The 27,793-nt window shown below is 40.2% G+C and overlaps 2 protein-coding genes across 2 annotated transcripts in view; both read left to right on the top strand.

Annotated features, from left to right (window-relative positions):
- LOC308335386 (histone H1-like) overlaps nt 1–27,793 on the top strand; it is a gene marked incomplete at both ends in the record, with an annotated part of 327,443 nt that overhangs the window by 225,690 nt on the left and 73,960 nt on the right. The gene's annotated exons all lie outside the window — the stretch shown is intronic.
- LOC308335858 (uncharacterized protein) lies at nt 15,772–23,565 on the top strand (the record flags this gene model as incomplete). Its single annotated transcript, XM_080793076.1, has 6 exons — nt 15,772–15,852; nt 16,157–16,363; nt 16,839–17,004; nt 17,204–17,283; nt 18,066–18,216; nt 23,486–23,565. 6 exons carry the CDS (start codon nt 15,772–15,774, stop codon nt 23,563–23,565), a joined length of 765 nt encoding a protein of 254 aa, XP_080649202.1.

Genomic DNA, 27,793 nt, shown 5'->3' with positions numbered 1-27,793 from the left:
TCAGAATGTGAAGCTCTATGAGGACTGTGTGCACTTCATTCATTTCACCAGAGCTCTCCAGAAAAGCTCCTCCAAGAAAGTGAGCAAAGAGATCACCAAAAAGAAGTGAGTTGACTTGTTTACAGAGGTCGCCCTTTTGCCAACTCGGCGTACAGCCGGAGGAACTGCTCAGCCTGGTATTCCTAAACGTAACCTATCTAAACTGATTGATTGATTGAAAAATGGTATTCACAGTCTGTAGAATGGGTACATTTTAACGAAAGTACAGGTAATTACAAAAACTGGGGATAAAACCAGATAAAAGCACTAAGATGTATTTACATCAGGGTCCTCCATTTTCAATTAATCAGAACATTTAAAGACGTACCAATATACACTTCAATGAAAAACCCTTACGTCTAACCTTATTCTCAGTAAAACGGAGTGATTTACATTTTGTAAATGTGATCATTGGTTGTATTTAGTTGTGAGCTGTTGAAAAAAAAGCTTGTATTGGCCACAGCCAAGCCAAGCTTTACCACAGCAGCCTCGAAGCGACAACAGCTGCTAATTGTATGAGCTGGACAGCAGGAAAGCCACAACAACACACAGTCATTGTTTTAGGCTCATTTTCTTTCCTTTTTAAACCAAACACTGGCTCACTGTGATGCGGGCCAAACCGGCTCGCGGGGGACCCATGAGGGGACGAGACCCCCCTGAGGGAGTGGCCAGGGAGGAGACATGGTCTGTGGAGTGACAGACCATAACACCTACATTTCTACTATTTTGTGGAAAGACGGGAGATGACAATTAATTCTGAATAGAACCAGTATCTTTTACTAGATTGAAGGCAATTGACCTTTTTCCGAATAAAATAATATTACAGAAACTAACTGGTTAAAATGTGTACCGTCACATTTTTTTTGTTTACCCGAGCAGCGATGGTTGGCAGGCATCAATACACTTTTAGACCGAGATGTTTGTGCCAGCATGGATGATTACATTTATTTCTTGATCACCTCTTGTCTTGATTGTTTGAACATGACGTCATGGACCGCTATGCTCGATAACCCTACTGTTGTACTATTTGTTGTCATCTTTGCCAAAGCATTGCTGATGTGCAAGCTCTCAACGGGTCATTGTGAGCTTGTAGATTGTCTATTTTCACAGAAGGTGCACCCCAGGACACTGAGGAAAGGGACACTATGGTTCAAGTGATTACATCATGGTATCTCTTGTTTTTCATATAGGTATAACATGTTGATAGAGGAAAACAAATTGACACCAAATGACTGCCTTGCTGTGCTGAGGGCTGCAAAGAAGGACTTCTTGATCATTTTGGGAAAGGTCTACCCAGAGAAAAGCACAACCCTGCATGTGGCTGAGTGTGCCTTCGTGCTTTACTATCTGGAGGCACTGGTGATCCTCAAACACCTCCAACGACCAGGTGTGGTGAAGGGCATGACTGTGAGTATTACTATGTTATTCTTTATTGATTGCGATATTTATATCCGATGGTGTGTTTTCATCCCGGGCCGTGTCTGTGAACAGCTGATATCAGGCACCGCTGGACCGATCCACATGAAACTTGCATGCATTGCACACTCCCCGTGGGCCAAGGAGGAACGCCCACATTGTTCAGATTATGGTGGCACTATAACAGTAGGGGTGGGAAAAAAATAAAGATTAATGATTATATCACAAAAATGCCACAATATTAACATGGAATCGCATGTTCATAATATTGTATTTATTTATTTATATATTTTCCAAACGGTCTAGCACTATAAAAGCAAAGTAACTTTGGAAACAATCGGAAAAAATTGCAATATCGAATCAAATCGCAATATAAATTGGCACCCTAGATATTGATATGGTATCGAATGAGGAGGTAAGTGAATCGTCCCTTTCCTATAACAGGTCTCTTCACACTTTGGCCTATAAACCGTACTGTCTGTAGGTCATATCTAATTTAACAAGGCTTAAGTTGGTCACGTGCCAAAAGCGGTGGACAGAAACTGGTCTACATGTGCTGTTGCCACAACAAGCTCAGAAACAAGGACTTTAACCACGCTACTTACATACACTGCAACTCGCTTACAATTCGCAAACCTGGCAACACTGCCCTGTGTTCATGCTGTTGTCAGAGGCCCGCCCCCGGCTCACACGTCACTACTCTCTCCGTCTCTCCTGCCTGCCCTGCCTCATACGTCACCAGCTCCGTCGAGCTCAGAATCTGTCGCAGCCATCTTGCTTTCCATTTCGATGGGAGAGTGGACATTTAATGCAAATAAATTATTTATAGGTCCAGCAAGCAAATCATAATGGTCTGTTTGTGCTCAATAGGTCACAATCACATTCCGAATTTAGGTGTTGTGTTTTGTATGACATTTTCCCCAGTAGTACTTTCATATCTATCTCAGCTTTTGCCTGATAGCACACATGCTAACGTTAGCAGCATTTGATGACAGGCTGCCACTTGCCGTAGCAACGTACAGTGTGCGCAGATGGGAGAGTGGACATTTAATGCAAATAAATTAATTATAGGTCCAGCAAGCAAATCATGATGGTCTGTTTGTGCTCAATAGGTCACAATAACATTCCGAATTTAGGTGTTGTGTTTTGTATGACATTTTCCCCAGTAGTAGTTTCACATCTCTCAGCTTTTGCCTGATAGCACACATGCTAACGTTAGCAGCATTTGATGACAGGCAGCCACTTGCCATAGCAACGTACAGTGTGCGCAGACCTAACATGAGTTGCTTACAACAGAAACACACAGCCTTTTAACCACGCGACTTACACGTCGGGAGTTATTAAACCGAACGTGGACGCTGTTTCAGTGTTACATTTGCTGCGCATATCGGATTAATTGTAACGGCATGCATGATAAATGTAACAACGCTACAAAACACCATTAAACATATCGTTTTCAGCTTAAAGCAATTATATTTCATTGAAGCAACTCCTTAGCATTGTTTTCATACCATGGATGTGACAAGAAAATGTATCAAACATAAGGCAAATATTAAATAGTATCGGGTGTACCAGTTTGGCCATTTATTTTTCTTCAATGGGGCAATACATTGATTAAACAAACGTTTGATTGATTGAGTTGTACCATGTTATACAACCCTAAACTAATTTTAGAATACACTACACAATACAATACAAATTTAGAACATATTTTGCACGTTTCATTTTTTTACTCAGAGATCCGTTTAGCTACACATATATTTCAGGCAACGGACCTACACATGTCAGCTACCATAAACCACTTCAAGTTATTAGGACGAAATAACTGACAGGAGTGACGGTGCTGTGCTGTGAGTAAACTAATAGGGGAGAGCCGCCAAGGATGTAACATTTTGCACGTTTAATTCTTTTACTCAGAGATCCCTTTAGCTACACATGTGATATTTTCAGGCAACGGACCTACACATGTCAGCTACCATAAAACACTTCAAGTTATTTTTTTGATAAAACAGGTCGGGAGTTATTAAACCGAACGTGGACGCTGTTTCAGTGTTACATTTGCAATAGATAAACAAGTCCTAAGTAGCTTATAATGATCAGACTTGGCAAAACTGTCTCTAGGTTGAACGTTCTACTTTACAAGCTCACACATATGAAATATGTTTTTTGGAATCTTCAAACTGAGACATATTTTATGATAATACTGTTAGCACAGTCATCATACTCCAAGAGCATACAAATGGAACCAAATGGACCCTGATTTTCCCAGAGAGCAAATGGTATCAAATGGGGGTCTGTGGCCTAATGCATTTCAAACTGGGGGTTCTTGGGATTATATTCTCTGCATATCTTATCAACTTGGGGTGAATATTTCACCACAATATACTTTACTGAATATTTCACAAGAATATAACACAAGAGTCAAATGTACGGTCAAATGTAATCACAATATAGGCTACAGATGTAAATATTTATGACACAGTAAAATGTCGAACATTAGTGCTATCCCCCCCCCACACACACACACACACACACACACACACGACAGGCAAGGCTGTTGTTTGCATCGTTAGCAGGCAGCAGCTACCTTGGCACTGCTCTCTGTGACTGTAGTTGTTTCACCATGTTTGCGTATTTATGAGAAATAAAAAACACTTTCTGTTATTATAATAATTTATAACCCATCCGTTACTACATGTGCAGGGCACACTACTGAGTTTAAAAACACAGCTGAAACATGAAGTGGAGTCTGTCACCTCCCGCTATTTCCTTCTTCCCATATTGCGCTGCAATGTAACTAGGATTCGCCGGCCAAAGGCCGGCGAAATTCTAGTACAGTACAATTCTGTTTTATTACGTCCTGATTTCTTGGCTCATGACATGCTGCCATGCCCATTTCCACCTGACTAGATACGATTGGCTTCAAACTTTGTGAGAGGTACCCACACTCTGAAAAAAATACAAAAATGTCAGAATTTGTTGCCAGGCAGAAACTAGCCAATTTTTACTGAGGGTGCTATAAGGGAGCTTGATTAATAATGGAGGTTCTATGTCCCGTACACAGGTTTGTTTTGGTTTTATCCCCAAACACACACATTTGGTCGGCTTTTTTCCCGGTTTTCTTCCCCCAGAAAACAGCCTTTAGGGAGCAATTTCACACCAGCAAACAAGCAAGCAATAATGCACAGCTATTAATGCGGCCGGATGAAATGAGAGAGTGAACTTAACGAAATAATTAATTTAAAGACTAAACAACTACACACCAGGCTACTGTTTTCAAAATCAATAAATGCCGACTTCCGGCATACACCTATTGCTCTACGGCTGCAGTCCATGCATATCCAACACAATCTTGAGCATTATTGATTATCAGTAAACCAATTAAGTAACCAACACAAAATTGTGCATACGTAGTTAGAGGGACCACGACCAATCCATCTTTATTTTAATTGTGCTGGGAATAGCCTATAGCCAATTAAGCCAACTATTTATATATTTGTCAGTGAGAGAGTGAGATTGGTGCATGGCAACAGAAATACAGTTGTGTTGCCTCGTCTTGGTTTGTTCATTGACAACGTGCAGTCACGTCCGTATAGAAACCTGACACTGGCACTTTTCTAGCACAAATGTATCGTCCATTTGGCAAAATGTTGGCATATATAGCCCAACCTTACTAGTTGCCATTGTGATGTCCTTTTTTATGCAGGTGGAGGAGTGGATTGGCAGAAAGACAACGAAGTCGGCCCATGCAATCATTGGAGTAAAGGACCACAAGAACGGAGCTCAACAAGTCGCCATGTTTGCCCTGTCACCGAAGCAGGAGCTGGTATGTTCATCAGATTTCCTGTCGGAACCCAATCGAAAACTGTTCAATTTAATGTCATTTTATTTTATTTTGCACAATTAATTTGTCTTTCATAATTCATTAGTCTTTCATACCTATCTGATACACCCATGACGAAAAGGAGCAGGAAGAAGAATAAATTATTATAAATACCTGCCCCCTTTTCCACTCAAAAGTTAGTTTTTACTTTAATGATTGGCTCATACACAAAAAAAGAAGAAAAAAAAAGAGTAACACAAAACAAGCAAGATTGAAGAAGTTGAGCAATGTGCAAGAAATGATAGCTAACCTATTTGTCGGCTTCATATTGCCTAAATATTAGATTTTTGTCATTTCTTTTAAATTCGCAAATATTTGCACAACCCTTTAAATTGTCATCCAGAGAATTCCACGTTCGGATTCCTGTTATCGAAGGACACATCAGTCTTTGAGTGGTCCGTGCAAATGTATGTTTAAAGTCAAATTTCCTCCTACTATCCCCACTTTCTGAACTGGGTTTGAATAACTGTTGTAGATGAACTGGTAATGTTTTGCTTTTTGCCCTGAACATAATTAATAAGGTTTGTAGCTTCACGACATGTTCAAGTTTCATTTGTGTGCTCTCTATAATGCACTTTGTGCATGATTCGTACTGCTCTCTTCTGTATTAAGTAGGTTCAAAGGGAGACATTGATCTTTATTCTTAATTCTCCACCATCAGTGGTTTGACATTTACTTCAACCAAGTGAGGCCGATACTCCTGAGCGCCAAGCCTGACAACAGGAAGCGCAAGCGGAAGGCCAGCGATGCAAACTATTTCTTCATCTCCACCACAGGGAGGCAGATCCACAATCCATCCAGTGACCTGAAACGTCTGCACAACAAGTACGAGAATATGATCTATTAACCCATTTAGACCTGACTTCGACATTAAAAAATGTCTTCAAAATCCTGAGAGTTTTCTGAAATACCTATGTTTCTATATCAGTGGTTCTCAACCTTTTTCATGTCAAGGACCCCTAGAATTATCTGTATTTGGCCGTGGACTCCCATCTGAAAATATGTAGTTCCAGGCACCCGCCAGAAGCAAAGATTTCGTTGTGAAAGAATATACATTCAAAGATTTGGCCACATTTTCACAATTTTTTAGAAATAGCGCGGCACTCGCTATGAGCTTGTAGATCTGCTATTTTTCAATAGCTGAAGTAATAATACATTATTAATAAATAAACATAATGCTTAAAACATCAACAGGGTTTCCCGTTCAGCATGGGTTAACAGATGTTTCAGGTGAGCTGTGTCGAGATAAATGTTATTAAAATGTCCTCTCTTAATTTTCATTATAGAGTCGGAAGACGGTCAGTTACGAGCCAAGAGACACGCCGAGTCTTTGAGACTGCTACCAAGTGTATGAGCGACATAGACAAGTCTTTGGTGGCCGACTACCTCACTCATACCGTTACAGTGGCAGAAAAGCATTATCGCATGAAGGAGCCAGACAATATACTGAAGGCCAATCAGCTGCTGGCTAAGCTGGCTGGTGAATCCAGGTGAAGATGTGTTATACTGTATGTACCAATAGAATTTATAATGCAGTGAAGAAATCGTAGCCATGATCAAACTCCATCATAAACTATATTGTAGGCCAACGGAACTCTGATCATTACACTTTATTTTAAGAGCCCAGAGAACCAAAAAAAGAGAGGGGGGAAGAAAAGGAAGATAAACGTCCCCAGAGCTGAAGGAATCATCAAAAGCCGGAGAACCAAAGGATCTATTATGGCTATGGAGTGAGGAGGTCTTCAGATCTTCTGCTAACAGGCTTTTCTTACGCGTTTTGGTGTAAAGCCTTCCTCAGCGTGTATCTGAGATACTCAGAGATACTCAGATACACGCTGAGGAAGGCTTTACGCCGAAACCTTTTCAGTCCAGATTAACCCCACTACCTGTTACTCATTTGTGTTATCCCCATTATAATTGTCTGAGCAATACCTTAGTAAGTAACTAACAGCTCTTGTAATTTGCTTAATTAAGTCTGTACTGCATATTGATGTCTGGAGTTTGCAAGACTATAACCCCTTGTGTTTTTCACTCGCCTGAATAATCTTCAGATGATTATAAACCTCTGACTTTTTTCCATAAATAAGGTAACTTGTGTGAATAATATATTGGAATTAGAATTAAGTAATACCTCTAGTCCAGACTATACCCCCTTTTGTTTTTCATGAATAATGTAACATACCTAAAAAAAAAGATACCTCACATTCAATGACATCTCTGCACATCTGCATTGCATTTCAATGTTTAAAGGGATATTTCAATCATCTTTCATCAGTCAGACCAAAGTTATTGCTGCTGGTCGCAAGCGTGCGCTGCGCCCGGTCTACTTGCATCTTCAGAAAAGAAAAAGGATAGGAGGGTGGGTAAGAAGACATCACATTTCAAGTAAGATGATAATACTCGGCTGTGCAGGCACGTTTCTGGGTGGGGGTGGCGGGGGCTTGGGCCAGGCACAAAAAAGCTCTCTTCCTACGCAAGCCATCGAAGGGATGAGCTGCGCGGGGGGAGGAACAAAGATACCTAGCTGCAGGGGGGGGGGGAAGTTCGGTGGAAAGTTAATTTCCCATGTGTTTGCGTAAGTGTGTTCCTGGCATATCTCCCAAAGGTCATGTCACGTTGCCTCATTGTCTTGCGTTATCATGGCGGGTTCAGAAATTACCCACAGTTCATAGCGTTACCAGGGGAATGAAGGGGATCCTCCGATCATTTAAGTATGCAAATTAGTTATATATCGCGGTTAGAATGTCAACAAACACAATAGTGCTTTCTCACTGTGCTCAAAGGGAGACGGAATGGAAGCATAGGCTATATATTTAATAACAATAATATAAGGGAAACACTAATGAGCAAAGTAAAAGAATATGGAAATGCAATTTATAATGAATATTATATATGAATATTACACCCCTATCACACAGGAAAGTGTTATGAAACTAATAATACAACGATCAACTTAAATACTAAAATAGACATGTATAAATAGGCCAAGCATGTAGGTAGGCACTGGCTGTGAATAAGGACAGTTTTTATGAAGTGATGCAAAGTGTCATGAATGGCGGATTCATCTTCAAAGTGCTGTCCCATTTCTTTCACAACAATTTGGAGCCCTTGCAGCCTCTCACCCTCAAGCACGTACAGCTGACGTCATTAAAGTCAATGAGGGTCCAGGGCTCAGGGCTTGAGGGAGGCAATTGGGATTGGGCCTATGTGTTTGACAAGGGTTTGACTGGATAGCTGAATTCCTACAGTAACCATAATGCTTTGGTGCCCAGCCCCTCCTTGTGGAGAGGGGGAAGGCTGCATGGAGGTGTGACTTGTAGTCCAGGTAGGAAGTGAGACCACATTTTCATGACACATTTTCGTCATGAACATGGCGCCATGACTAAAATGTCTAGGAACCACATTGCACACATACAACCCCCAGGAAAGTGTTACTTGTGTCCTAAACAATTGGAATCTGGTTGCAAAAAGGGTGAAGTGCAGGAGTCCCTTTAGAGAAATTTCTCTAAAAATGCTGCCCACCCAATCAGAAATGATAAATGGTAAATTATGTACATAATTACATATATGTTGTGCTATTTTTTTATATTGCCTAAAACAATATATATCACTCATTCTTGAGATGAGGGACAAAAGTGGAAAAAACATGTCCCACACATAAGAGCCTTATTTTATGTAAAAAATAAATTAATTCATAAAAATAAAAGCACTTGCAAAGTTAAGTGTAATACAGTTGTGTATTATTATGCCCTTAATTTCATTATAATTGTTTTCATATTCCATCTGAATTAGTTAAAAGCAGGCCCTGTACCCAAAAAGGCCTGTATTTAGCCTGTCCCCAGCAAGTGGCCACAATTTCAAACTGCCAAAAAAGTGTCTAATACTGTCACAATCACATAAATATACATACTAAATTAAAGTAGATTGTCAACAACATAGCAAATAATATACACAGTTAATTTTAATTTATATTTTCTATTAAATATCTCATATCAAATGTTCGTCCCACGTCTCCGTCAACTCCGTCAGGTTTTTTTAAAAGTCTTAAATTAATCAGAAAATATTGTCGACAGATTTAGCCTGAAGACTCCTTTTCCAAGTCCCATTTATATTTGTTGCAACAGTGGAGTACCTGGTCTGACAAGCATTCAATTGTTTGATATTTTAAACAAACAATGTTGATAACAATGTGGTCACAGGTTTTACATGTCAACTCCGTCTGCACATTTTTATGATCTTTGTTAAGAATTCCAAAATAATGTTTATTATTTTAGTTTAGGGGTTAGGTTTAGCTAACAAAATTAAGCAAAAACAAAATGGCTACATTGTACTAAAGAGGGTTAAGATGAAAACAAATGCCATTTTGTCAACTCCGTCAGACGTCAACTCCGTCAGATTTTGTGTCTGACGGAGTTGACGTGTATCTGACGGAGTTGACAAAAGTGTTCCTAAAACAATAAAATTATTGTTTTTGAATAATGGGCAGTATTCTAATTTGGCACACAGTTAGAGCATGCCTTAAGGAACATTTTTGGCTATGGGGCCATCACAGATTTGTCTCGTGGTGACCATGGCAGCCATATTACAAAAGAGCCGCCACCTGATGTTATTTTACAATAACTCAAGTTCTACACCACCTAGGATCTTGATTCTGGTGACTAAGACCTCATTTTCAAGGATGAGGGATACAGTGGTACAATTTAGACTTTCCCTGTGACCATGGCAGCCATTTTTCAAAATGGCCGCCACCTGCTGTTATTTTACAATAACTCAAGTTCTACACCACCTAGGATCTTGATTCTGGTGACTAATCATACATTTTCAAGGATGTGGGGTACATTGGTAATATTTAGATTTGTCCTGTGACCATAGCAGCCATTTTTTTTTCAAAATGGCCGCCACCTGCTGTTATTTTACAATAACTCAAGTTTTAGACCACCTAGGATCTTGATTTTGGCGACTAATCATACATTTTAAAAGATGAGAAATACAGTGGTACTATTTAGATTTGTCCTGTGACCATGGCAGCCATTGTTTTTCAAAATGACCACCAACCTGCTGTTATTTTACCAATAACTCAAGTTTTAGACCACCAAGGATCTTGATTCTGGCGACTAATCATTACATTTTCAAGGATGAACTTTCTCTGGGAGAGGTAAGGGCTTATTTCAGGTGCAGGTTGAGTTTCTACTGACAGGACATTAAAAGGAGGTGGGCTTTCTGGCCTTTGACTTGCCCCTTTCAGGTACAGATGCACAGTTTGACTTCACTGGCCACTGCAGGGAACTGTGGGGGAGAAACTTTGGTCTCTTGACACCCCGATTAGGTTCAGGGTTTTTTTTGGTGGAGACTTGCCTTTCATCTTTGCTGCAGCAGTTGATCTCCTTACTGCCAGTGGTGGCAGACTCTGGGTCTCTGGGGCATTGTATCTTGGTGGCCTCCTGCCAGTGTTTCTCCATCCTTCTCCTGAGCTCTGTGTTCTGGGGCTCTGTTATAGTCAACTTACATTGTCTTGGCTGGAGATTGCTTTCCTGCAGGGTCCAGCCCAGTCTTGTGCAGATGGCTGCTGGCCCACCTGGAGGCCCAACCTCACTTGTTCGGTTGGTGTGATTAGGTGGGGTGGTCTTCCCCAATCAGGATGAGGGGTTTGACCCTTTCAAACGGCAGTCTGGCCAAGTGTCTGTATTTAGTTGTGAGTTTAGATACAGGATACGATTGCTCACCCAGCCCCAGGTGACATGAGGTGAAGGCTCCTTTGATTTGGTAACATTGCTTTGGTTGACATGCTGGGGACACAGAGAAAGACACTGATGCCTTCAGTGTCTGCACATCCTGCCTGATGGTCCTGAAGCCAAATCTTCTGTCTTCAGTCTTTCGCTCACTGTTCACTGCTCACTGTTCACCTCACCGAATTTAGCCCAAGGAGTTTGACCCCTAGTTTGGCCATAGACCCCCTAGTTTGGCCATAGCCACTTGCCCAAATGTGCCGACATGTGCTGACCTCATCACATCTGTGATGATGGCTATGGCCGTTTTTAGCCAACGTAGTGTTTTTTGTGCAAAACTAATGCTTGGAATGGATCCAGAATCATGAAAAGCCCCTAGTTTGACATGCCACATGCTACTTAAAGCATAATGAAATTTAGAACATTTAGCCTTATATTGGTTGTTGATGGTACCCAACTTTCAGCAGCTGTCAAACATGCCCCTAGGGTGGTCAAATAGAAACCAATGTGGGATATGTTAGTAGACACCTTTACAAACATTGGTGAAGAAAATTCTTGGTAAGAAATGTATTCACAGATTTTATATTATTCTGATAATATTCCCTGAGTAAATTGGTAAAATAATAGCAGGTCCACCATTTTTGAAAATGTCTACCATCCATGGTCACAGGATAAATCTAAATAGTACAACTGTATTCCTCACCCTTGAAAATGTATGATTAGTCACCAGAATCAAGATCCTAGGTGGTGTAGAACTTGAGTTATTGGGAAATAACAGAAAGTTGGCGGCCATTTTGAAAAATGTCTACCATGGTCACAGGACAAATCTAAATAGTACCAATGTATCCCACATCCTTGAAAATGTATGATTAGTCACCAGAATCAAGATCCTAGGTGGTGTAGAACTTGAGTTATTGGGAAATAACAGAAAGTTGGCGGCCATTTTGAAAAATGGCTGCCATGTTCACAGGGCAAATCTAAATAGTACCACTGTATTCCTCATCCTTGAAAATGTGGGATTAGTCACCAGAATCAAGATCCTAGGTGGTCTAGAACCTAAATCAGTTAAACTTGTCAACTCCGTCAGATGTTCGTCAACTCCGTCAGACGTTCGTCCCGTGATGTTTTTGTTAATTTCCAAAGAAATAGAAAATTCGCTGTCAAATCTTTTGTGCTTATGTATTGAAACACCAACTGAAATGATACGTAATGATGAATCTTTTTTTTTTTTACATGGTTTTCATGTTATAATATTGAAAATAAAGGTTGAAATGACGGTTTTGAGAAATTGGATATTTCATAATAGTGTGATATTGGAACAAAATAATATTAAAAGATTTGTATTACTTAACTTGATTACTGAAAGCCATTATAAGATAACTGAGGACTTTATATTATTGTTGAAATGATAAAATTCAATTAAAAGGGATTTTAGTGTGTCTGACGGAGTTGACATGAATCAGGTATTAAGTGCATAAATGTCCCATTTTAGAAAGAAATGTTATGTGAAAAACCTGTTCCTTCTCAAGATTGGTAGTTGAGACCTGTGTCTACAAATACATCTATTTGATTTGAATGTATCTTAAAAAAAAAAAAAATCCAGTTTGAAAAAAGTTTTGTCCCTTATCTCAAGAATGGGTGATATATATATATATATATATTCCCCATGAGTGACACCTTTATATTTAGCCAACCATACCATACACACAAAAAAAAATTGTGATAAATCTGGGCCCCTTATGGTACTTTTGTCCTAAATGTACCCTTTGGATCGGTAGAGTACCATATACGGTACTAAAATGGCCCATATGGTACAAAACTGTAGCCCTTAAAAGGTACAAATTAGTTTTTGGACCCCTAGGTACATATTTGAACCCATTCTGAGCTTGTAGACCCGCCTTTGAAGCAAAATGGTCAGTGATTGGCTGAATGCAAGTCAGCTTTCTGCTGTACTGGCCAATCACAGTGCATCTTCACCAGTCAAGAGGAACATGCCCAGCCACCCACCAGCTAGGCGCCATTTTACGGTGCATTTAAGTTTGCTTAGCAGTGCTGACACAGCACTTTCCACTCGGGACTTTGGGTCGGTAAGGTAGCTACTAGTTAGTAGTTAGCGGGAGTTTGGGTCGTTGTAGCCGGGTGGCGGCCGCCGGCCAGACGGACGGACAACCAAACTAACAGCGATATGGCGACAGTATTCGTATTAGGAGGAGTAGACGTACGAAAGCTGTCCACCTTGACTACAGAGGAACTGATTCACAAGCTTGTCGCGGAAGCTGGAATAGACGTTTCAGAAGTCGAGGCAAAAAGGTTTACCGGTACGTATCTTTATTTAATGTTTGCACTAACTTACAGTAAGCAGTTTCATGTTTAGGAACATATAGGCTATATAAATAAAATGTTGAGCACCAACATGTCGTTTAACATGTCGGGGAAAACTGAAATGGCGGATATACGCGCCAAAACGTGTTTTCCCTGTTACTGTGTTTTGTTTCCCTGCTCGCGGGAGCAGACTGGCAGTAGCATGTTCATTTATAATATTTAAAGCGTCATTCCACTGTCTTTATTTCGGGGTTGTATCATGATATTATGGTTTGCGTCCGTATTGTTTTGCGGGCCACCAGGCAATCATTCACCACCACAGTAATACGTTCATTTGCCAACAAATTATCTGTTCATTTCTGGCGTGTGTGAACACACCGTGCTGCTGAAACACGGGCAGACAAATGCAAAGCTACACAGTGTTTCCCAAACTGTGTGCTCAATGTTGTTTGCGCACCGTCCGTGCGCAAACAACATAGCACACTCTACACGCCATGGCACCGTCAGTGTGTGTGTGACCCACGGCTCCGTCCCACACACGCATGCGTTGCGAAATTCGTCGGGTGAAAGAAAGTGTGCTGTGCTGTACTGTATGCCACTGTTGTGTTGCGGCTGTGTGTGTGTGAGCGCCCTTGGCCGTTGTGAAATACTTTCCGCCCTGGGTGCGTTTCCGCAGTTTTTATTCACTAATGCATTCATTATTCTGCTTTTTTTTTTCTCCATCTCCTATTATGACAGGGATACATGTGAAAAACGTATTTTTCCATTTCACCAGGTCTTTAGCCTCTGAAACCTGTCCGTGCTGTCTGGTCTGACTAGACTGAACTACCTGTACAATTTGTCCTTATGTGGGGAAACGGTTAGTGTGGAGGAGGTGTTTAAATGGCTTTAATTAAGTATAAAGTAATAAATACAACGTTTACAATTTGTCATATGATTCATTTAATTAAATCAGCTATACTGTGTGTGTGTGTGTGTGTGTGTGTGTTTCCTCAGAGAATGAAGTGGACGGAGAAACGGTGGACTGTGGACTAACTGAACAAATGATTGGCTTCCTCTTCGCTGGATCATTCAAAAAACTAATTAAATTTAGACAATTTGTAGAAAAATACAAAGAGGGTGAGACAGAGATTTGTTTACAGCCAATTGAGCCCGAAGAAGCCTCCCAATCTCAGCTTTCCACGGTTTCAAGGCAAGTGCATCTCCATAAGATAGTTGTGCTTATTTGAGGCTGAACAGTTTTCTGAAAAACCTATGTTTCCATGTCAGTAGTGCTCAACCCTTTTGATGTCGAGGACCCCCAGAATTATCTGTATTTGGCTGCGGGCCCCCATCTGAAAATGTGTAGTTCCAGGGACCCCACCAGAAGCAAGGATTTGAGTTGAATTTTGATTTGAGAACATATATTCAATGATTTGTGCCATTTAAAAAAAATGGTTTTCAATGGGTAAAGTGTATAACATAATGCTTAAAACACCAAAAAGGGGTTCCTGTCCTGACTGGGTTAAATGGGTATGCCAACATATTGGGTGATTCAGCGGTCCAGGCACCTGACTGGCACTGCCGCAGGTTCGACCCCCGATCCCCACGGACTTTACTGCATGTCTCCCCCCCCCCCCCCTTGTCAGCCTACTGTCTATCCCTCCTACAAAAAAAAGAGACTGGAAGACACTGTCACAGAACGAATATAAAACTAACAAAAGAAAACTGCTTGTTCCATTGCAGTGCTGAACCAGCCTGTGGGAGTGTTGAACCAGCCCGTGTGAGACTACAACATATCACCATCTGTCCAACCTTTCCCCATGACGTTCAGACGGTGCTCGATGCCAGGGACCCGCGTCTCGTAGTGCCGAGAATACGTCACAAAATTACCAGTGTGCTGTATGAAAAACTAATGTTGCACAACATGTAAGTATCAACTGTTAACCATTACTATAACTTTAGTACTTGGCATTCATACATTGTTAGCTGATCTTTTAAGAAACCTTGAGTTTGTAATTTCTTTTTGGGCTAGGTATCCAACCACAGCGGAGTACGTTCAGGTTGCCAAGTCAGTGGTTGTGAAATACCCGCATCTTAGAGATGCAGAGGGGAATGGCTATGTAAGTTGTGTTTTATTCTCTTCAATCTTCAGTGATTTCTGTGTGCATGTACATGCGACGAAAAATGGCAGATCTACAAGTTCATAGCGCGGCACAAAGTGCCGTGCTATGAGCTTGTAGATCTGCTATTTTTCAATAGCTAAAGTATAACATTGCTTAAAACACCAAAAGGGGTTAATAGCCAAATGTGTTCCATTTTATCCAGACAACCTGGCATGCGTCCCTAAAAAGAAAATGTAAAAATGAACGTGCACCACTGCTCAGCAATACCGAGGTCCGAAAGATGAAAGAGAAGTATGGCCACGCAAAGAAGCCCCAACCTCCCTCTACACCTAGTCTGCACAAACGAGCAGCTAATCAATGTGTAAGTCATTTGTCATATCTATATATTTTGAGGGTGACTGTGTTCCAGGTTGTCCCTAGCTAAATGATGGAGAGTTGGTAACCAAATTGACTCTTGAGAGTGTAAATAGAAACCAAATGGACCCTTTTAATTTTCTAATAAGTCTTCACAACATTTGCCTGTTATTTCTTGTATGGTTACCACATAAATACAGCATGGAATTGTGAACAGAATCTCATCCAACGATAACAAAATGGCTTTGCATACGTGGGAGCAGGCGTTGCACTGTGCAACTCATCCACATCTGTCTATGCTTTTTCCACAGGAAATACTGGTTGTCGGAGAGGATGCCACTTCTGTGAAGGCCCATGTTGCCGTTCTTCAAAGTGAATACCAGAAGACTCATCCAGATCTCCCAACTGTGAAAGATCTCATGGTGCGAACCTTCTCCTGGAGACGGCGTGAAATCATGGATGGGATCTCTGTGGAAGATCTACTCCAAAGCTATCCCTTCCTAAGGGCTCCTGGTGGAGTAAGTATAGTGCACAGCTGAATGTTGCAGCATTATCAATCTATCAGGGGTCATTAACTTTATCTGGTTACAAAAATATGTTCTCAAGCCCAATGGCTAGCAAATCTTAACATTTTGATTCCTTTTTAAATCAAAACCAAACCTCTTTGCCAAAAATAGATCTACAAACTCACAGCATATCGCAGCAATGCATTGTGATGTGAGCTTGTAGATTTGCTATTTTCTGCACATTTTCCCCATCACACAATTAGGTAAGCACCCATGTAATAATATCTCAAACTTGTATAGCGCTTTTACGCTTTACATTGGGGGCAGAGCTATAGCAACAAAATGAAAACAACCTCATGTAAGTCCTCATGAGTACCTAGGGGTCTCTGTCCCTGTTGAAAACCCATCTATGTAGTAATTTCAAATATTGTGAGATTGTATATCATAGGCATATGCTGAATATTAATCATTCTTGTGTTTTCTACAGTTTTCTGATGAGGTTGATCGAATCCATCCAGCCACAAGCAGTCTGTGTGATCGCTTCAGGGAGGGCTTCGCTGGTATTTTGCCAGAAGTTCTAAAACGTGCAGGAAAATCCCACGCAGAAGTCTTCAACGCCGCAAGACAGGATGCCCTGGCTGAAGATCTACCAGGTAGTGAGCACTTTTCTAATTAAACACGTTGCACACTTTAGTTTAGACATACTATTGGTCCGACTGTCACCAACAACCTACTTCAAACCCTAACCTAACCACAAGTTAGTTTCTGACCGTTGTTTCCTCATGTCGGTCCGTTGGTGTGCATCCCCACTTGATGTGATTGGTGACTCTTGCTATGTTTACTGCATTCCAGAAATCGACTTCAGGGCCGGGCTGATCATACTGCCGTCCATCTTCAAAGAGAAAATTGAAGTCTTCATCATGATGGGAGAGGTGAGCATCTGAATTGTCCTGCACGGTGTTTCACTGCTTTTCAGTTCTATCACCATGTAAACAGTTTAGAGCAGCCACAAAGCCTGTGTGAGCAGCGTACTCATCTAGGCACAGCATTTGGGAACCACTGCTCTCCTCCACTGTATGCAGCCCATGTCAATTGTATGGGTCATCCAATCCTACTACTACAAAAACATATATAATTGTGGGGCCGTACTTCTTGTCACACACTTTCATAGCTGGAAGCTGCCCGGTACAACCACAGTCTGACCTGCTAGCCACTGAGCAGCTCCACCGGAGCGGTTTGGATTAAGGGCCTTGTTCAGTGGTGGTAATGAGGGAGAGGCAACCGCTGCCCCACCCAGATGTATTGTGTTTAACATAAATGACAAATCTGTTCTTTCTATATAAATGCCACTGAAGTTACAAAATGTAAACTAGGGGTCTTTTTTTCAAGCCAAGGAACCCTTAGCAGTGACCCTCACCAATGTGTATATGATGTAGTGTTTGTTTACACATTAGCTTTGGTAATAATATGTTGACTTCATGTTATAGTTTATTTTCAGTCATTTAACCACTTTAACCTTAAATACAATTTTTATTTTGTCTGCCGCCCCTTGACCAAATTTCTAAGCTCACAATGTGTCAGTCATGAGCTTGTAGATCCAATATGTTTGGCAAATGTCCCCAGAAAAAAGAACGATGCGGTTCAAAGTGGTTGATGTAACAAGTTTTGACACATATTTTGAAAATATTAATTTTGCATGTTTTGCTTTATGTAGGGGGATGCTGCTACGCCCAATCCAACCATACAAGTCATGGACCAGGACTGGAAGATGGCCATCGCTGGACGGGTGCGGTGTGTGGTGAAAGTTGACGGTGCGGACGTGTGCCAGTGCAGAAGCCTTGATGAAGCCTTCATAACAGCCTTCTGTATGTATTTTGTTTTCAACCTTGCATACCCACCAGGTCTGAAAAAAACTCTCACTTTCCTTCAGCTGCGCATCGTCAATATCAAGGAAGAGGGAGACAAGGCCATTCCAACAACCATACTGCGGGTGATTAACGCTCTGTGCACTGCAAATAATTAACCGTCTGTACTAGATCACAATGCATCAGTGCCCAAAATGCACTAGAAAGGTTTTTACCCTCTCAAAGTTAATTATACATATTGGACTAGTTCATGCACATCAACCAAATTTTAGTATCACATGTGGTTTAGGTGATTGTCAGTCAACATTTACCAAATATCCTTCTTATAGACGACATGTGTACAGAAAACACAAATCAAGATTTAGATCTAGGCCTATTGATAATGTCTACGTAGAGCAACCAAGTGTGGAGAATGAACCAAGTACTTCTGATGAACACCAAAGTGTGGAGAATGAACCAAGTACTTCTGATGAAAACCAAAGTGTGGAGAATGAACCAATAGCTTCTGATGAATTTGATTCCAGGCCATATTTAGATCAACTACTTGAGGATTTCAAAGATAATCTGTTTGGCTTTGTGCTTAAATGCAGAGAGAAAAACCTTCTAAATGTGTCACTTCAACAAGACATTACAAATTATGTCAAATTTCTATTTAGTTTTTTCAAAGAGAATTATGATTCATTTATTTCTTATCATCTGAAAAAAGGTGGTTTTGATATTTCAAATTGCCCCGAACTTCAGCAGGTTTTACACTCATCAGATTTCTTTGATAACGCTTATGAAGCAGTCCGTTCTCCACACATGATTCAAGAACACTGTAAATCCAAGTTGAACTATACAAAACCTGTACACTACACATTGAAAAGCTCTTCTGGCCAAAAAGTTGGTTCCTTTTCCTATGTTCCCATTGCTGAAGTTTTAAAGAAGTACTGTGCTCATGATGACGTCTGGGATCAAATACTATCTGAAAATAACCAGGTCATAGATGAAGAGCTTCTGACAGATTATAGAGATGGTCTTTATTTTAAGGAGCATTCTGTTTTTAGAGAGCATCCCGATGCTTTAAGAATTCATCTTTTTGAAGATTAATTTGAAATAGTGAATCCTCTTGGAGCCAAGAGAGGGAAGCATAAGCTATGTGGATTTTACTACACTATTGGAAATATGAGTGGAAAGTATCGATCTCAACTCGGCCACATTCACTTAGCCATGTTAGTTCAATATTCAACCCTGACAAAATATCGGAATGCCATCTTAAAACGAATGCTAGATGACCTAAAACATCTTTCAGCTGAAGGCTTTACTGTAAGTGTTCGTGGAACAGAGCACACAGTTTATGCTGCTGTAGCAACCTTTTCAGCTGACAATCTCTCTGCTCACATGATTGGTGGCTTCAGAATGTGTTTTAGCTCGGGTAGAATTTGTCGTAACTGTATGGCAACTCATGCAGAAATCAATGACTCATTCCTAGAAGATGATTTTGTTCTGAGAAACACTGAAGTCCACAAATATCATCTCCAGTGTGTCCAGCAGAACAAGTCCAATGTAGCTGTGTATGGTGTAAAAGGCAATAGTTATTTTGATTCACTAGGTTATTTTGATGTGACCAAGTCTTTGCCCCCAGACATCATGCATGATATGTTGGAGGGAGTTGTTCCACTGACAATGAAGCATGTTATTTGCGAGGCACATAGAAAAAAGCACATCAGTATAACTGAGCTAAACGAAGAGCTTAACAAACTCAGTGTAGGTCAGAATGACAAGGCTAATAAGCCTGTGCCGTTGTCTGAACGACTCCAAACTGTAGGCATTGTAGGATCTGCTACTCAAAAATGGTGTCTTTTCAGATTATTGCCTTTTCTAATGGGGCAACGTGTTCCTCCTGGCAGCAGTTACTGGCACGTGTTCTTATTATTGCGAAGTATTGCAGATGTTGTCATGGCAGCTAAGGTGCGGAAAGATGACCTAGCATGTCTTCCGTTACTTATTCATGAATTCCTTTCTGAGATGAAAGCGGAATTTGGAAATGTACTAACGCCTAAATGTCATTTTCTTATACATTATCCAAGACTTATGTTAATGTATGGTCCCCTCCGTTCTCTTTGGTGTATGAGATTTGTAGGAAAACATCAATATTTTAAGAACCTGGCTAAGAACACTCGAAATTTTGTAAACGTAGCTATGACACTAAGCAATCGTCACCAGTTCAAGCAATGTTGGGAATTTTCAGCTGCCAACATCTTGGGTGATTTTGAAAAGGTGCCTGGTAAAAGTGTCAGCACACCATTTTTGTCTCTTCCCATTACTCTTCAGACTGCTCTAAAAACAAATGATAAGTTTAACTTCAGAGCTACAGAATTAGAGGACAAAGTCAGTCAACGTGTCTCTGAAGTAACTTTAGACAACATAAAGTATGCAGTTGGAGATGTACTGACATTAGACCTTTTACATGTTGAAAGAATTCCTGTATTTGTACAGATCAAATACATTCTTAACATTGATACCATGTGGGTGCTTGGCAGTAAAATGTTGCTTCCATTGTCCTTTGACTCACATTTTCATGCTTATCATGTAAAAGTAGACAGTGACTGGATGTTGCTCAAACCTGGAGACGAATTGGACCACACATCGCTTGACACATATTCAGTGGATGATCATTTGTATGTTGCGTTGAAACATTTCGTATAGATCTTTTGAAAGGAATTTGTAGTTTTGTGCAGACTAGCTGGATGTCACAGAATTGAGTACAATTCCCCCAGCATTTCAGCAATGCAAGACTGTTAATGAACGGCTCAACAGGCTCAATGCATCAGTCTTGTGTTGTATAAGTGCTGGGGGAATTGTACTCATTCATGTTGTATATAGTTTTACATGTGTGCACTAAATGTTGATGTTGTATGTATTTTATATTTTTACATGTTTGCACTAAATGTACTCAAGTACATGTTGCACAAAACCTAATTTTGCACTAGGTTGTTCTTTGCACTAGGTTGTTCATGTTGCACAACCATAATATTATTGCCCAATTGACCTGCACTTTGGGAAAAAATAAAAAGTTATTGAATGTTGTTCATGTTTCTGAATCCATTTTGTATTTGTACATAAAGGTACATTGTTGCCAGTAGGGGTACAGAATTACTATTTTAGAGGTACAGGAATGTTATTTTAGAGGGGTACAGAAATGTTATTTTAGAGGTACAATGTTGTCCATATAGGGGTACAATGTCACTATAGGGGTACAGAAATGTTATTTTAGAGGTACAATGTTGTCCATATAGGGGTACAGAAATGTTATTTTAGAGGTACAATGTTGTCCATATAGGGGTACATAAATGTTCTTTTCAAGGTACAATGTTGTCCATATAGGGGTACATAAATGTTATTTTCGAGGTACAATGTTGCCCGTATAGGGGTACATGAATGTTCTTTTCGAGGTACAATGTTGTCCGTATAGGGGTACATAAATGTTATTTTAGAGGTACAATGTTGTCCATATAGGGGTACATAAATGTTCTTTTAGAGATGCAGGCAAAGGTACAAATTTGTCAATAGGGGTACAGGAATGTTATTTAGAGGTACAACCAAGAAGGGTACACCAATGTACCAATACCAAAGGTACATTTCTGTACTCAACTAGGGTACTCCGGGGGTGACAAGCCATTTGTACCCCAAAAGGAACAAATCCGCCATGTTATTTTTCTGTGTGTAGGCCTACCAAATTATTCCAGCATTTCAAAATTTGCAAGAAAATTAAAGATCTACAGGCTCAAAACATGTAGATCAAAGACCTTATAGATCTGCTATATGTACTGTAGTGACAAAGTAGGGCATTCATTTACGAGAATATATACAAATATGGAGATATAACAAATTGCATTTTTTATGAATTGCATTTTTGTGCTCTTCCAAGTGCTCAAAGCACTGTAAAATGGTTCATTCATTCATACATTGGGAGCTGAAGCGTCGAACAGTCGACGCCAGCGTCCTCACTTTCCACATTCACACACCAATGGTGGCAAGCTCACACTGATCGACTCATTGGAGGCAATGTAGGGTTCAGTGTCTTGCCCAAGGACACTTTGACATGTGGACAGGAGGAGCCGGGATTCGAACCGCCGATCCAGGGATTATTGGACGACCTCCTGAGCCACAGCCGCCCTAAGGTTTCTGTCCGACAGGCAGACAGCGACATTTCCTGTGAAAAATGTTTTTACTGTAGGTGTGAAAAACTGAAGCTGTTTATAACCCAACTGACAATGCCTTTATGCAGCTTACCAATCATTAATCATTCATTCTTCTCCTCTACTTCCATAATTTTGATTCCATATCTAATGTTTTTAAGTGTTGAAATGTACATTTGTGATTGCATATCTTTCATAAACAACCTTCAACCAGTATTAAATATCTCTAACGAAAACACAGTAAAGTAACTCTGTTCTTTTTCTGCAGTGTTTCTATTGTCATATAGGCCTATATACTCTATATCTGAGCTTCCAAATCAACACAAAACTATTTCATGTTTAATAAATACATTAAATCTATGCCTGACTTATTCATATTGGGTGAGCTTGAATTTACAAGGTGCTTTGAAATGAATTATGCACACAAAAACCAACAGACAGACAATGGTTTTGCACGGAATCTAAAGAGTGTATCACTCCGGAACACTAAATATACAGTATGCTATATAATATTAACACAATGACATAACTATAGACGTTTGTCAGATAAGTTGGAGGCCAACTATGAGTTTGAGATATACCTATACTTGATACACCATACTCTATCTACACAGTATACCTGTCATATATATTCCTATAGGCTACAACGCTACATAATGCATCAGTAATTTTCAACCTTTTTCATGTCAAGGTCCATTTTTCGGCATTTGAACCAGAGATTTTGCCTCTCAGAAATGATTGTCCTGGACAATTCCATGCAACATATCTTTGTCACGCAAGCACATGACGAAATGATCAATGCTGCCAATTTTTTTCTCTTTCATTTTCCATCATTAATCATGTGATGTGTTAACATTTGCAATGTAATTTTGTGATTGCATTCATGTAAACAACCTTCAATAAAATATGAAATATAAAATACAATATAGCCTATAGCTATAAAACTACATGAACTAACATGATTAGGAAATCAATAGGCCTAAGTACATTTTAAAGGCAGTTTAGTTCTCTGTTAATTTCACAAAATGTTACATGGAATCAGATTTGTTTCTCAGTCAATTTCACAACCAGTTGCTGTTCCCCATCAGGGTCCCAGCAGACCTCCTTACACCTGATAGGATCAGGGTTGTCAGAGTCATACTGGGTCAACAGGGGAACAGACCCGTAGCCATGGCTGAAACAACTGGCAGGAAGCTAAACGGGCTCCAATGCATTGTCTATGGTAGGGAAAATTCACTACGGGCGCAGTACCCTTTCCGGCCGCAACGTGGGTGCGGACGGGCCGTGGCGCTGTCCTAAACTTCACTACCGATGTAATATATATCTGGCCACAGAGTGGTTGCGGATAGGCCGTGGCGCTGTCCTAAAGTTCACTACCGATGTAATATATATCTGGCCACAGAGTGATTGCGGATGGGCCGTGGCGCTGTCCTAAACTTCACTACCGATGTAATATATATCTGGCCACAGAGTGGTTGTGGATGGGCCGTGGCGCTGTCCTAAAGTTCACTACCGATGTAATATATATCTGCCCACAGAGTGGTTGTGGATAGGCCGTGGCGCTGTTCTGAATGTCACTGCCGAATGACTCTGTTCTTCTTCTATCGTTTTTCTGACTAACTGTGTTATGATATTATTTTTCCTGCACGAGTCGTCATCATGAGCTTTTTGTTACTTTATCGCAGCTAACGATCACATCGAGGTCCGTGGAATACTTTGTAATGAACAGCTGACTCTCTCGCGATTTTGGCGTTTAAGTTTTATATATTTTTGGACGAGATGAATGCCTGGATTTGTCTCTCTCTGCGTTTTTTATGTTTACGCCACATACGAAACTGAGAGCAGTGACAGTGACAAATATATTGTCTACCATACAACAGTAATACAACAACATAATGTGTGTGATATATTGAAATGCAATTTTAATTGTCATTTCAATATTTATATCCAAACTGTGGGTCTAACAGTAAACAAGCCAACTTATTGTGCGGCCAGCTATGGCGTGAGCCAATGGGACTGTCTTGGGGGAGTGATTGACGGGTTGCTCCGTGTATGTAGTTAGGTTGAGAGAGCAGACCTGTCTATGACGCGCACACACGTAAATGCTGTCGTTGTATGCACGCTTATTCAATGATAATAAAGAGAGATCTTTATCAGTGCCTCCGGTTCTTGGGATCGTTACAATACAGTTTAAGTGTACACTTGAATGGAAGCACCTTAAGGAATACAAATCATTGTGTGTACACTGTTTATACCCCTACACTGCTTACAGCAAAATACATCTGTTTAAATAAATTCTGTTATATAAACAGAGCAATACATTCTACATTTGTTCAAATTTTAGGATAGGATTTCAACTGCTGCTAGCCGATACATTTGCACTATATATTGTATCCCACAGTTTTTTGATATTGTATCCATTTTCTAATTATCTTTATCTTTGTATATTAGAGTTGTGTCATTTCACAGAGTTCAACTGAAATGTTTAAAAGTAATTTGTTGTGATGTTACATTGAAAGAAAAAGGGATGGTGTGATGTGCTATGATTTATATAGACCAGTAGCCTACGTGGTTCCCAAACGTTTTCATGTCAAGGACCCCAAATTGACACTAATTAGCCCTTGCCCATTTCTGGGATTTCTATCTCTGGGTCCCCCAATTTATATTTTCAAATCAATGTTAATTTAACTATGAGAGTGTACAAATGGAACCATTTGGTTCCATTCTTCATAGCTTTATTTTGTCATTGCAACGTGTACAACGAAATTAAAAGTGCCAACCAATCAGTGCATTATATCACAAAACAACATACTGTGTACAAGCTAAACTCAACATATTTTATTATTTTACATCCAGGTATGCCATTACCAGTTAACTGATCAATAACTAAGTTTAACTATGGATACATCTTCCATGAGGGGGAATCGAACTACAGTCTCCAAATACCCTGCAAAGAAAAGTGAAAATTTGTGATTGGGTGAAAAAGATGGCAAAAAAATGAACACTAGATGGCAACAAAGGCAAGCCTTCGTTTCATTGGCTGTCCCGCTGTGCCGACTATCCGCGACCGGCCGCAGGACGACTGGGGGAAATAATTGCCTTCATCACTTTCGAATCTATAGAGCACATGCCGTCCACAGTTTATATATAGGTCCCATTTGGACAGCATGTTTAGTCATGGTGTGACTAAAAAAAACAATGATCATAATTCACTAAGCAAATAGTTGTTTCTGGATAAAGGAAACATTTAACTTGAACTTGGAAAGCCATTTGATTGATTGTATAATAACTCCTTTTCCAACAAATATTGTTAGTTTACCCACGATGAAACACTATACATTTACATAAGGAATAATGTTGGCCTCTGATTGGCTAGTAAGCTAATTGGCAAATTGGGTAGCAGTGACGTATGCAGCAGTCAGAAGCATTATAACAACAAGCAAAGCTTCACATGTTTCACTGCTCGGTTGAATGCTTGATTCTGTTTGGTCAATCACTTGTACATCTAGTATAAGTTCTATGGACCCTCTTCTTATGACTTTATCACCTGTGTGAATGAGACCTGTATGTTGTGTCAACGAGATTTTGTTTGAAATCCTTAATTAATTTGGACCACAATCCTCTCATGCGAACATGGATGGTTGACTGCTTCATTTGAACACATTCTTTTTGTTGTTCTGACGGTCCATCCTCCGAAAATACACGCTGGAGTTAATTATGTTGGCATAGCTATAATTTTCCTAATAGGCATAAACAACATGGATAAACATCAGGTAGGCTATATACTGATTGCTTATAATCTGAAGTGTAGCGCTATAGCCATCTTTGACGCACTGGAGCGCATCATGACACACGCCTGCACTGTACAATGCAGTGTTTTTTTTAAATTCATTGTTGTAATATACGGTAGGTCTACTACTCAGTTGGAACTATATCACAGTGAGCAAATTACGTTACAGTGCCTGAGATCTTATTATATTTGCTTGTTTGTTGGGGAGTGTTATTGTGCTTGTGAACCCTGTGCGTCATGCACACCGTTCAGATAATTCCACAGCATATTAGTAGGAAGTATCGGCGCTATAATTGTTTCCTTATAGCCTGCATTAGAGAACGCATGTGTCCAATCCATCCCTGACAGTGCATTTGATTCAATTAGGACAGTGTGTGGTTGTGAAAGCTCGTTTGGAACCTATACTGTATCCTGTGGATTCAGGGAAACGTCTGTATGTTGGCTAGTCAGTTATAATGAGGTCCGTGAACCAGAGAACACAATAATAGATAGGCTATAATGATAAATCTCATAACCACATGTTGGGAAAGCCTGGGTATCGAGGCTACGTTGGGCAAAGCAGCCAAAAGCAGAACAGCGACGGTCCGACGAACGGACTCACTCTCTCTCTCACACACACACACACACACACACACACACACACACACACACACACACACACACACAGCAGAGAGTGTTGATCAAAGGATTAAATACCATACCTGTGCCGTATCTCTTTTTTTGAGAGTCATTCATCCAAGGTAGGCCTACATTACGTGCTTTCATATTCAATGTTTTAATGTGATAACATTTGAAATGGAGAGGACGTAGAATACGCACATCGACAGGCTGGGTGCTGGGCTAAAGAAACTTCAGCAGATATTGGATGGAGGGTTAAACAGTCATGTTTCATTTAATTTAAATATTTTATCAATATGAATCTCATGCTTTTATATTCACTGAACTGAAATCAGACTTCTTCAAGAAAGTTTTGCATAATAACATAATCGACTCCTTATCCAGCAGGAGGAGCTATAGCTCTATGCAGAGTAGGCTGCAGTTTGTGTATTTTGTGGAAATAAACCATATTTATGCATAGACCATCTTCTGGGTGTTTATATTAACATTTAAAACATTCCTGTTTTAGATTAATTACAGCTCTGTAATGTTGAAGTGAAGAAATACCACGTTTTGGTGTTGCAAGCCTGTTTCTGTAATATATTTATTTGGGTCACTCAGTCACTGAACTTGGTGAAGGACTGGCTGGTTTTGTCAACGAGCGAGATGCTCTCTCTCTCTCAGAGCTGCGTGACCCACGACAATATAGGATCTCATCGTATTTAATGTTTTATGTTGGTTTAGAACATGTTGTGTCCTGGCTCACTGGCTGCAGGGCTGCAGTTCGGCCAAACCGTTTTTGCTAAAAACTGAGTTATAAAAAGATAAAATATAAATACATGCTTGGTTGTTGCCCCCCTCCCCGTTCTGCCTATAAGGGCCGGCTGATGATCATCTGTATGTAGGCTATCATCTGTCGTTTATAACAAACCAAACCATTTGAAAATCGGTTGAAAGTTATACTTAAAATGCACCATAGACACAATGTTATGAGTGAGTGAATGAGCAG

This window comes from Protomyctophum bolini, assembly GCF_963924005.1.
Source record: "Protomyctophum bolini genome assembly, chromosome: 20".
NCBI lineage: Eukaryota > Metazoa > Chordata > Actinopteri > Myctophiformes > Myctophidae > Protomyctophum > Protomyctophum bolini.
Note: the sequence above shows the minus strand (reverse complement) of the source record. Positions and strands in the feature narration are given on the sequence as shown.